At 26.4% G+C, this 11,079-nt stretch overlaps 1 protein-coding gene across 1 annotated transcript; it reads right to left on the reverse strand.

Moving 5' to 3' along the window:
- Positions 1-1,829: 1,829 nt before the first annotated feature.
- Positions 1,830-10,547, reverse strand: LOC113549720 (mediator of RNA polymerase II transcription subunit 15-like). Its single transcript, XM_026951162.1, has 9 exons — positions 10,051-10,547; positions 7,033-7,223; positions 6,049-6,189; positions 4,916-4,988; positions 4,670-4,833; positions 4,474-4,585; positions 3,319-3,533; positions 2,247-2,415; positions 1,830-1,975 (listed from the first exon to the last, which is right to left on the reverse strand). Exons 1-9 carry the CDS (start codon positions 10,070-10,072, stop codon positions 1,884-1,886), a joined length of 1,179 nt encoding a protein of 392 aa, XP_026806963.1. The 5' UTR covers positions 10,073-10,547; the 3' UTR covers positions 1,830-1,883.
- Positions 10,548-11,079: the final 532 nt, after the last annotated feature.

Genomic DNA, 11,079 nt, shown 5'->3' on the forward strand with positions numbered 1-11,079 from the left:
AATTACTAAAACAATTGTGTGTATCTACTTATAATAAAATATCTGAGTGAAAATGATTTATATTAGCAAATAATTAAAACGCAGACCAAGTACTATCTTTCTATTGTTATCTATTTTGAATTCTTCTGGTAATTTTGCTACTTTTGAATCTCTAACTGCCAAGAACGAGCTTTGTGCTTATTTAATTCTTTCAAACATTTAGAAAAAAATTGAATAATTCTATACATGGGTGATATAGCATTAGTTTTATTTTGTTATCTGGGCACAGACTCAAAGGTACTAAGTTAACTTTAAATTTATAATTGATTATAAGTAATAGTTATATTTTAATATCCATAATAAAATACTGTAATATAAACCTTCATTCAAAAATTGTAGTGCTTTAGTAAAATACCTGAATATTTAATGGAAGTACCTAGTCCATTTCCATCCTTCAAATCAAACTCAGTAGGTAATCTTTATATATTGCCTAAAGAGCAAGTGAAACTTATAAATGTGATATAACAGAAATATAATAAATCAATAATAAAACGTGAGTTTTCAGCAATTAAAGAAACTCTAAGATAATGTGTTTAAAAGATTTTAGGATTATTGGTATACTTAATGATATCAAATCAAAACAATATTACTTAAGAAATATACATACTAAATATAATTTGGAAAATACAAACATTTATAATTATTCAATATACCATAACACATTACATATGCTACTTAGAGCCTAGAGGTGAAATATTGATAAACTGCACAATACTAAATAGCCAATTACTAATTAATAAAAAAAATATAATATTTTTGTAATTCATCATTATGAGCCAAATTATTTCTTCTCACCTTGAGATTTTAAGCAGAGTACTAGAAAATTTCCTTTTACCCACTTCTACTACAGATAAAATTTGTAGCGACTGGGAGAAAAAAACAGGCCGGGAAAATCATAATTTTAACGGCCTTTTATATATACATATATATATTATAATAAAATACTTTAGTAAACATAATTTAGCTTTTACATTTTTAATTTATTGATATAAAACAAATTAAAATAAATTACTATTTGAGATTCTATTTTTAAATTTGTCACAATAAGTTGTCCTCAAGCACGGACTGGCTGGTCTCGCGTTTTAAAATAATCAGAAATCTAGGTTTTTATATTTAATAATATTACATAATTATTACTTATTAGGTAATATTTTAATTTATAATTTCAGAATAGTAATATTAATAAATATATATTTTATACGAGCAGCGGCCCACCGGGAAATTTTCCGGTATCCCAGTCATCAAGGGCGCCACTGAATAAAATAATGTCTGAAAGTTAGCAACCCTGACCAATCTCTTCTAACACAAACAATTTTCTTAAGGAAAAATTCTATTACTAGAACTGTCACTTCTCACTTAAGTATTTCTAAAAAATGTTAAGATACAATTTTAACATTCAATTGTCAAGGACAATTATTGCCAAGGGAATTGATACTCGTGTGTACGATAGCAACAAAATGGTAAATTTCTAATTCGAATAAATAGATTCTAATATTGGAATAATTTGTATTATTTTATGTAATTTGTTTTTCAAAGTATATTAATAGACAAAACATTTATATATATACAAATAATCTATCTATTTTATATAGATTTAGATAAATAACTTCAGGATTAGGGTGATTCTAATCCATTATACGTTAAGTATATTATTTAATTCCATATAACTACAATGAAAAAAAAAATATAAATATTAAAAATTAATAGTTAATACTATGTCCATATAATAATAACCTCATAAGTATTCTAATCAATAATAAAATAAAATAAATACAGTTGACTAATAAAAATATCTAGTACACAAACGTATATTATTATAAATATCAAATTTAATTTTTAATGAGTTAATTATTTTCTATGGCATGGAAATCAAATTGCCAAAAATGTTTGATTGCTAGAATACAGCATTCCTTTTTGGCTGCTTTTTTTGTTGATCCTATAAAATATAAATTAATAGTTGTACATTAATTGAAATTTTTTTTTATATATAAATACCTACTAATTCAACCAAAATTTGTTATATACATTTTTAATTGAATACCACTATTTTGTCAATACATAAAATTAAAACTAATATTAGGCTTTTATTTATGTTATATATGATAAAATGATTATATAAAAAAATCATATGAGAGTTTACATTGAATGGAATTTTTAAATCATTTACAAATAAAATATACAATGTAATATGTTACAAAAAATATTACCTTGTCCAGTGAATGGAACATCGTCTATTACACAGTTTACTTGAAAACGTGATGGAGTTTTTGAACTAATTATAGTTTCAACAAATTTTACACCAGGCTTCATTTGATTTATTAACTGTATTGGATTACAGTTTCTCGGATTTTCAGGAAACTTTCTCATAGCACCAGTCTAAAATAAAAGAGGTTAGGTTAAAAAATTATAATATAATGCATATATACATTTAAAAGCCAAGGTAACAAAATATGAAATTGAATTAGTGTTAAATTTCTTACTACACGAGTAATAAAGGGAATAAGATAAGAGATGAAATTTAATTTAATTTATCTATAAAAATACTGCAAATTAGTTATTAAATTTTCAATCCGTACACGGGTAAATACACCCGTATAAATTGTCACAATCTTAATTGCGCAACTGTTTATAGCAGATCATGTTTAGCTCTGTTAGTTAAAAAAATTAGAGTGCGATCAATCCATTATAGAACCTGATGGTAAGAACATTATTTTTGTGTTTGAATTTTAGATTTGAATAATTATTTAGTTTTTAAGTGAGCTTTGAACATTTTTAATTTACGCTATATTATATACACATAACTTGCTAAAAAACTGAACTATCGTAAAAAAATTAACATATAAACACAGATAATGTTTTTACCATCAAGTTCATAATAGGTTGATTCACTATAATTTTTTATCTAATGGAGCTAAACGTTATCTTCTGAGCATAAATTTTCTATGTTGCACACTTGTAAGACGGAAACAACACATGCAGGTGTGATGCCTTCTTAATAGTTTTAGTTTAACAATTAGGCTATAGATACCATGTATACCCTGGAAAAAGATTACAATAAAATAATTCTCAGAACTGTATGTATTACAAATATTGAAGACCCAATGATATAACTAATTAATATTCTAATTATAATAATTTTAAAAAAATCAATAAAAGTCCTAATTTTAACATAACTATATTATATACTTTCTATTCCAGCAAATTCAAAATCAATCAATTTTTATTAATTACTGTTAGTTTAGAATAAATTGTAAATAGTCAATTATAATAATTATTCACCTTAGGTTGTGATTTGATGACATTTGGTTCTTCTTGTACATAATTAGCTTTTGTAACAACAGGTTGTAGTTCCCATTGATTTATTAAGTTATGCATAGCTAATGAAGCAAAATGTGGCCATGGAAAATCTTCCTGTGGTGGTCCTTTAGGTTTTGATACTGAACTATTTTCTCCAATTTCCATCTCAACATCCATCGAGGATTCTTCTTTTTTTTCTAATAAAATATGACAGTATTTATATATATATATATACTAATATATAAAATGATAGCGTTTGTTTGTATATTCGGGATAAACTTCGAAACGACTTATTCAATCGTGTAGTTTTTTTTAAATTAAAGAGGACATCACAGAGAATTACATAAGCATTAATTTAGTCCGATAAAATTAATAAATAATTAGTTATTAATAATTAAAATAAACGTATAAATTGTATACCTATATATATATTATTACGGCGGCCCGCGGGTTTCCAGCTACCTGTAAACTGACCTTTTTTCTTTCGTGTGTGTTTTATCGGCGAGTAGATATGAATAATTGTTCCGAGAAGTAAAATACTTTCCATACCATGTTTTTTTAATAATTTTATTATCATAGGTTTATATATTAGGTACTAAAATTGTTATATATTATACTAGCGTGTCTGTTTAGTTAGCAAAAAATCACTTGAAGAGACGAGTCGTAGATATATAATGTTAGTGGCGACCCAAGGCACGAGCGACGGAAGAACCGGGCGGTCGCCCACGGCGTCTCCAGAATAGGAGCGCCGGAAGCGCATTTGTAGGTGCTCAAAAAATTGTAAAAACTTATGTTTTAGAAAAAATATTTTTTAAATAATAAGTGTGTAATAATTACATTTCTTTATAATAATAAATTCTTATATATTCAAGCTATATTTTTAAGGGCGCCATAATATCTTGGGCCGGCACTGTACAATGTTTCGCTTATACTAAAATGTTAGTATGGAATTAGTTATTTAATTAATTTATACTAATATATAAAATGATATCGTTTGTTTGTGTGTTCGGGATAAACTCCGAAACGACTTATTCAATCGTCGTGCAGTTTTTTTAAAATTAAATAGGACATCACAGAGAAGGTTTTAGGCATACATTTAGTCCGATAAAGTTAACTAATTCAATACTTTTAACTTACCAGATCGTTCACTTATTTTTTTTGCTAACATAATGCGCAAGAAGTTTTCACATGCCTTTTGTTTAGCTTGAGTCTTGGAAACATGATTTCCAGAATACATTTGACCATCAATCTACATATTTTTAAAATATAATTATTAATAATTACATTATTTAACAAGAAAAAAATCAAATTATTTAATTCAATTATATCTTACCTCAAGTGTAGCAGTATAACTCATAACATTATTAAGTGGGTGCTCTTGTAAGTGAATTGGTACATCTTTGAACAACTCAGAAAATACCATCAATGGACTTTTGGGTGATACTAAGCGACGCATTCGAGCATTCAGTCGCTTTTTCCGTTCTTTCTTACTAATCTCTATTATGAAAATAAATTATGAAATTTAAAACAATCAATTAATAAAAATAACAATAATTTAATTTAAAAAGCATTGACATACTACGTTTGATTGGCCATTTTACTTCAGACTTCTCACTAATTGATTTTTCATCTTCAAGTTTTATCTGTTTATTCTATATAGCCAATGAGACAACATAAGCAATTTTTATAAACGTGGCGAAGAAGTATTTTCAGTTTGCGCAAGATACATATACTTTAGCAGATAATACATCAAAACAGTTTAGCATAAATAATAAAAATAATAATAATATTTTAACTGTATTATAACTAACATTGCCATTATTATTATAATTATTATTGTTGTTATAAAAGGGCAGTGTTTGATCTGCCAAGGTCTATGTAATTACAAAAAAAGCTATGACACCATCCATCACAAATGATGACAAAATACCACCGACTTGGACTGTAAATAAACACAACATTTGTGTTGATTTACAGAATCCTACTGGTCAGATGATATAATAAATATGGCATCAAATTAATGGTTGGGTTTACAAGTTGCCAATCAGGATACATCAAAATTTTAAAATAATTTAATATTGGTAATTAAATAAAAAATATAGAATTAATTTGTTGATTAATAACCATTAATTGAATACTCAAAATGTGTTTTCCTTCAAATAATTTATTATATCAATATTAATCATACTGGGAATTTTATATTTATATAAAAATAATAAGTATTATTGGCAACAAGTTATAGCTTCAACCATACTGAATTTACAACACCGCAACAAATTTTAAGCTTAGCTGTCTCACGTTTATGCGAGACACCCCAGGAATAATATTTGCAATCTTTAATCCAAAAATGATATGGATTGATCAAATCTGCGCTACGACTGAAACCACTCTGAAATAGATGTACTATAAGTTTATAATATATGCGGGAAACATAAAATCTGTCAGAATACATAGACATGTTCTTTTTAAATGTAAATAATTAGTTTTTAAATTAATGTACATATATTATGGTTTGGTGTCATATTTAAATAATCTTTGAGTTTTTAATACATAAATGTAATTAGTATTCAATATAAAAGATATTGCTCAAGGCAATGGCAAATAAATTTGTTAATAAGTTTTTAAAACTAGATAATAGTGATTTGATGTACAAATATAAATATGAATATGTGTTCATTGAAAAGGTTAAATGTAAAATACATAACTATGTACCTGATAATCTTGAACTGTAGATGATTGAGTAGCTGAAGTATTTGGTATTGGAGATTCAGCCACTGGATTGGGACAAAGTGATTGTGATGGTAAATCATGTAAAGGCATAGGTTGTTGATTTTTCATTAGACTAGCTGATTTCTAAAAATGAAAGAAAATTTAGTTACTATATTAATATTATTATCATAAAGGTAATTTTTAAAGCTAGAAAAGAAAATTATAACTAATAAATACCAGCCAAGATAGCAGTTAACTGAGTATCAATTATATTAATAAAAATATAATAAATTTCAATTTCAATAATCATTTAGAATTTTAGACTATTAAATTTACTAAGAATATTTAAGTTGAATAAATAAAAATAAAGTTAGTCAATTTATATAAATTAGTTGAGTACTCGAATCTTCCAGAGACTGCCATAACATTTATTATTATTAAGAGGACACATCACTCACGTTACTTAAGTATTTAAAAACAGTAAAGAAGCAGCTTATAAATACTCAATATTATTAAAGTTAATGATAACTAATTATCTTTTGAATTATTTTCTAAATATTTCTATCAGAAAGTAAAATTTGGTATGAATATACTTCATAAGGTATAATTTATTTTTTATATACTTATTTAAAAAGTAAATATATAACTAGAAGTACTTATTTTAGAGAAGTCAAAATGTAGCAACCATTTTTTTTATATAAATTGCAAAAAAATACATTCAATAAATTTATTATATACCGACATCATAAACAATAATCTTATACATCAAATATTTGACCATTTACCTATTTTAAAACTTAGATTGTATAAACTAATTAAAAATAGGCTCATTTTAATTTAAAAAAGTACATATTATTATATATAAATTAAAAAGACTAAGAGATTAATATTGTATGTATCTAAATCAATAATACATATAGATACTTAATATTAAATGACAATTATTGATGATATAATTGAAACTAATTTTAAAAATAACAAACTTACTGGTGTTGTTATACAATTCGCCCCAAGAGACATAGTTTGCTGTTGTTGTGGTGGTGGCGGTGGTGGTAGTTGTTGTTGTGGTGGTGGTGGTAGTTGTTGTTGTGGTGGTGGTAGTTGTTGTTGTGGTGGCGGTTGTTGTTGTCTGAAAGTTTCAATCTTTCTGATATACTGGTTACTGTGACTATTGCCACCTAAAAAATAATAAAAATAATTGTGTATTAGTAAGTATTAAAATTAAATCAAATCATCATTAAACAAGTATATTATTTACCAATTTCTATACATATTATAAAATAAGAATTTAAAAATAAAATAAGGCGTACCAACAATTTTTAAGGTATTGACTTATTTTACTTAACTGTAAATACACAATTGTCATATTTTACTTAATCAACCTTATAAATTATAATAAATCGGAGCCTTAGACTATAGCAGTGGTGGCTATAGTAGTGACCAAACAAACATAGTTGGTGACACAGCTTACCATAAGCCGATTTCATACTATCTAGCAACAGCTGTTGGCACATTATTTAAAAACAAATAATTTTACTCACCATTTTTACTTTAATAATACTTATCGGTTGTATTCATTTAATGATACAACTAAAGACAAAAAATTCCAACTCTATTGTGTTGATACCTTACTAAAATAAAATGTTTCTATTATCCACCAACCACAAATTTGGTTTTGCACTCACCATTATAGTTATTAATTTCTAAGTTCCTCAAGAAAAAATGTGTTAATCAAGTTACTGGGAGAAAATAATAGCTTTATAATTTACTATTATAAATTTCAATAACTGTATAAACAATAATTTTTAAGTTAATAATTAACTTATCTTACATGATAAATACTAAATAGTAATATGATTTTATTCTAAGATTATAGTTACTACATTGTGTTTTTTTGTTTCGCAATACCGGTTTTGTTTAATGAATTAAATTGATGCATTGTGTAACATATTGCGTAAACATAGGAAAAATGAAATCTATTTTCGGTTGATAGTGATAAACTGATAACTTATTAAGTCAAAATTAAGTATTTGTTTTAATTAAGTTAATTACTTCTGTTTTACCATAAATATAATTTATGAATATTCAATATTCAATATTGAAAAAATAAACAAGAATAGTTTTATATTTAATTGATCGTCATGACAAACTGTGTAATAGAAATTATAAAATAAAATATTAAATTAATTCATACTACAAAGTATTAAACTTGTCATTGGTTGATGGTTAACATATAAAATTATTCAAAAATTGTAAAAAAAAAAATAATGAGATTTAGGTATTATTTCAATTATTAGCAATCATACTGATTAAGCAGTTACCTTTACCATCAAAGTATAACATTTAATGATTTTTTTTTAATTAAAGAACCAAGGTACTTTATATTTGAATGTTTTAAAAACTATAATACAGTGAAGTTATCCATTTATGAAGTTTGAATAATTATTTTGTTTTCTTCTATTGAGTAAAAAGTTAATTTGAGAAAAGTTAAAATGTATACTATTTTAAATATACCTATAATAATTATAAGTACGTATCGTTTAAATACATTTATTAAACAATTGATTTTTTAGTCTTCTACTTTAAGTGTTTAGAACAATCATATTTTGAATCGGTCAATAGTATTAAATAGACGACAGTGCATAAATAACATTTATACCATAGTTATACCTTACCCTACTTGACAAATGTTTCTGACTTTCCAAAACATATTTTATGGTAAATTTGTAATTTAAAAATGTTTTATTTTTAAGACTAAAAACAAGTGTAATGTAACAAGTGTATTCAAATAAGTATTACTTCCAAAAGCAACATAAATTAATGCGTCAACTAAATAATATCATTCAAGTATAATTGGTCACATTTATGATAATATATGTAACTAGATATATCCAAATTAAAATAAGTAAAATATTGTAGTCCATAAATTCAATATGTAAATGGTACATCATATATAATTTGAATACTTGCAGGTATTTAATTCAACACAACACATTGTGTTTTGAACGCAGTATTCAGAATCTTATACACGAATTAGGAATGATTTCTAATTGATTACAAATGTTTTGCATGAGACAAGTACACACTTGCCTACCCATTGATAAGTAAAATCGAACATCAAGATTTGTTTATAATTGACTAGAGCTTGTAAGTTCATAAAATTGAATACCAATATTGTTAAGTTGTATTATACTACTAAATACTAAATAACATGCATCTTTTTTTAAGGCAAAAAATTAAGTAGGTACTTATCATGTAATTTTATTTAGTATAAAATGCATATTTCGGATAATTGACATATTGCGTGTTTTTATGAAAGCTGAAATAGAGTATTTATCATACAAAAATGGACACACTACTTTATCAAGCTATACAAATTGTAGTATAGTTAACAAGGTCTAAATCCTATAGAAATCTTTAATCTGATGGTTAGCAATCAAATGATGATTAAAAATAAATCATACCTTCTATCGTTAAGGGATATTATGAAATTCTTCTTAAAAAGGTTGAAAATCGGACACTTCGTTGTGGTTATATAAAAATAACAATTTATTAACATTTAAAACTAGTTAGGTTCCTTGTTAACATATGTGTATTATTAATCTAGCAATTTATTGGGTTTAAAAGTTAACATGCATAATCCAAAAAATTAGGTACCTACATTATATTATGCAATAATGATATTAATAAAATAGAATATTATCAAAAAAAAAAAAATCTTTTATAAATTTGTGAACTTCAAATTTTATTTATACTTAGGAGTTATTATTACATAGATAATTTATTATTTTTATTACATGTTTCAGCAAATTTAAGCTTTAAATAGTACATGAACTAAAGATCCCAAGCAATTACACTGAATAGAACCAACAATATTGAAGTGATTACAACAGAAAAAAAATCGCTTTAGTTGTAGATTTTATGTGGTCACGACATTACACGGGAGTGGCGTCTGTATCTAGGGTCAAACAATAAAAATACGTAAGAAAAATCGATTTTCCATACTTGAACTTCTAGTGTTATACATGGCCTATTTTCCGCAACGACGATATTATAAACGACGATCTTGCGAGTTGTCTGAGTAGAGCCCTCGTCACTGAAGATTGCGAACGCCGAGGTCTAGGCCGGATTGAACAATATATACTTGCACTATAGATGAGCTACGAACCGACCGTAAGCGTCTTGAGTACTCGTGTATGTTGAATCGTAACAGCAGACCTCATCCACTTATTGAGCGGACAGGACTCCAGAATTCCAAACTCTGATAGTGACAATAGTTAGTAGCATACTACCGTCTATATCACTGCTATTACTATTCGCCTGTACTATGTGTGTATAGTACGTATTACTGCAACACTATAGCAGTTTAACGTGTGTATAGGCACTATAATGTAAATTTATAAATATGCACTATGAAAAATAAACCATGACCATGGTGTGTAAACAAAAAAATAAAAATAAACATTGATCAACAACCTCCCGTACTACGAGAAACCACGTTTGGTTACTATTGGTATTTTCGCCTTTTACCGCGCGTAACCGTAAGCATAAGCAGCGTGTGGTGCGATAGTAGTGACACTTCACGGTGATCACACCGATTATAATACACTGCGTTTAGTTTTTGGGAAATACCGTAACCTCATGTTGTGACGTAATGCCATTCAAGACAGTGCTCAGATAACATTATCTTGTCTACACCTCTATGTTACCGAGACGTCATGGACAATGCGTGACGTCATGCGCGGGCATGCAACAAAATACGATTTTTAAGGGTGAACCGCGCGTTATCTTATATTATCATTTACCGCGTGTGATACCGTGTTTGTTATTCGTCTTGTGATAATCGTTGGTTTTATACCACCAATCACAGGACAATGCTGCTTGAGGTGATATCACGAATAAATATATAATGCACCACGTTCTTGTGCGCTGTGTTATCACGTCAATACGTCATCGTTGTTGCTGCGATGAATAATAATAAATTATTATTTTAAAATTTCAATTTGTTCGTTGAATCTTTACTGTTTATTAATA

The sequence above is a fragment of the Rhopalosiphum maidis genome, chromosome 1 (assembly GCF_003676215.2).
Source record: "Rhopalosiphum maidis isolate BTI-1 chromosome 1, ASM367621v3, whole genome shotgun sequence".
In the NCBI taxonomy this organism is placed as follows: domain Eukaryota; kingdom Metazoa; phylum Arthropoda; class Insecta; order Hemiptera; family Aphididae; genus Rhopalosiphum; species Rhopalosiphum maidis.

Bases quoted from the DNA above. Each gene is read 5' to 3' on its own strand.
- LOC113549720 (XM_026951162.1), bottom strand. From the start codon at position 10,072: ATGTATAACACTAGAAGTTCAA. The intron at 4,989-6,048 runs GTACATAGTTAT...TTGGCTATATAG, and splicing joins CTACAGTTCAAGATTATCAG to AATAAACAGATAAAACTTGA. The intron at 1,976-2,246 runs GTAATATTTTTT...TATATTTTATAG, and splicing joins TGTTCCATTCACTGGACAAG to GATCAACAAAAAAAGCAGCC.